General features: G+C 32.7%; 1 protein-coding gene across 1 annotated transcript in view; it reads right to left on the bottom strand.

Moving 5' to 3' along the window:
- Positions 1–216: 216 nt before the first annotated feature.
- LOC119581965 (myophilin-like) overlaps positions 217–1,271 on the bottom strand; it is a 6,710-nt gene continuing 5,655 nt past the window's right edge. Inside the window, 2 exon segments of the mRNA XM_037930148.1 lie at positions 217–1,199; positions 1,201–1,245. Of these exon segments, the coding sequence (XP_037786076.1) occupies positions 1,074–1,199; positions 1,201–1,245 (171 nt within the window). The 3' untranslated portion in view covers positions 217–1,073.

Genomic DNA, 1,271 nt, shown 5'->3' with positions numbered 1-1,271 from the left:
AGGAGTTATACATATAAAATACAACCATTTTTAGTAGTATTTACTTCCATCAATTACTAATGTGCAGTCATTATTGATCAGGTTCCAGGTTCAAATGACACCTTTTCATGGTTCTAGTTTACAGTAATGACTCACCAGTGGGTTCAAATAAAGGAGGATATACTGTATAGGATAATCACCCATCAATGGGTCCTAAAAGGATAATCAGTCCCGGAACAGTATTGAACTTTTTATTTCATTTCCATACAAAATTTCTCTCAAACTGGAATGTGACAGCTCAAACAAGACTATAATTTCTCTATTAGGAAAAGAAAATAAAACTTCATACCACACATACAATGGTAACGTAAAATAAAGAGAATATGACTCCAATAAAAAAAGGAAAGAAAAATGAAACAATATTCATTTCACTATATTGCTACAGATGAGCTGCAACTATGATAAATAAGGAATACTTTTCATATATATGAATTTCTTTTTCATAGAATAACATTATTTAAATACATTTTATACTGCATAATGTATAACACTTATATCTGTATAAATTGTACTATAATAAGCTTACAAATTAGTAAAATATGAAAAAAGCCTGGATGGATAATTTTTCTTTGATAATGTATCTACGCCTTCAGTTTTCAGTTAAAACAAATATGTGATGTGTATTGAAAATGCATCAATTTGGAAATGAGCTAATGGTGCTACTCATCAGCTTGCACTAAAATATTTAATTCTGGTTTCAGTGAGAACTTTAAAGCATTTTCTCTGGCCTTGAGACTTCGCTTCATTATTACCAGTTCCTATGCAATGTAATAAAAATTGTAGCAACCTATTGGTCAAGTGATACATGTCTGATTTCATCCTTTTTTACATTCATTTCTTTGCCTAAGACTGCAGTTGTAAAAATTCCTTTTCTAGGCATACCACTGCCAATGCATTTTTTTCAGTTTTTATTTTTATATATAAAAGAAATCCTCCCCGCTATTATATATTGGAACATATTAGAAGCATGATGAATTATGTTGAACTACTTTTTTTAAAAAATGAAGTGAAAGTGAAAGTCTACAAGACTGCTTTTACATGTGGCGAGTATTGCCGAAGGACATGCCAGACTGAGTGGCACCCTTGTTGGAGCCATACTGCAGGTTGACGATGCCCTCAGAAGCCCTGAGCTGCTCCTCGGTGAAGTGACGGACATTCTTTCTCAGACTCTTTTGGGCCAATGGAAGGCTTTCCAAATTGAGATCCCTGAAACACAAAAAAATAAAGAAATC

The sequence above is a fragment of the Penaeus monodon genome, chromosome 15 (genome assembly GCF_015228065.2).
Source record: "Penaeus monodon isolate SGIC_2016 chromosome 15, NSTDA_Pmon_1, whole genome shotgun sequence".
NCBI classification, from domain to species: Eukaryota; Metazoa; Arthropoda; class Malacostraca; order Decapoda; family Penaeidae; genus Penaeus; species Penaeus monodon.
This window is presented reverse-complemented; position numbering and strand designations above follow the sequence as displayed.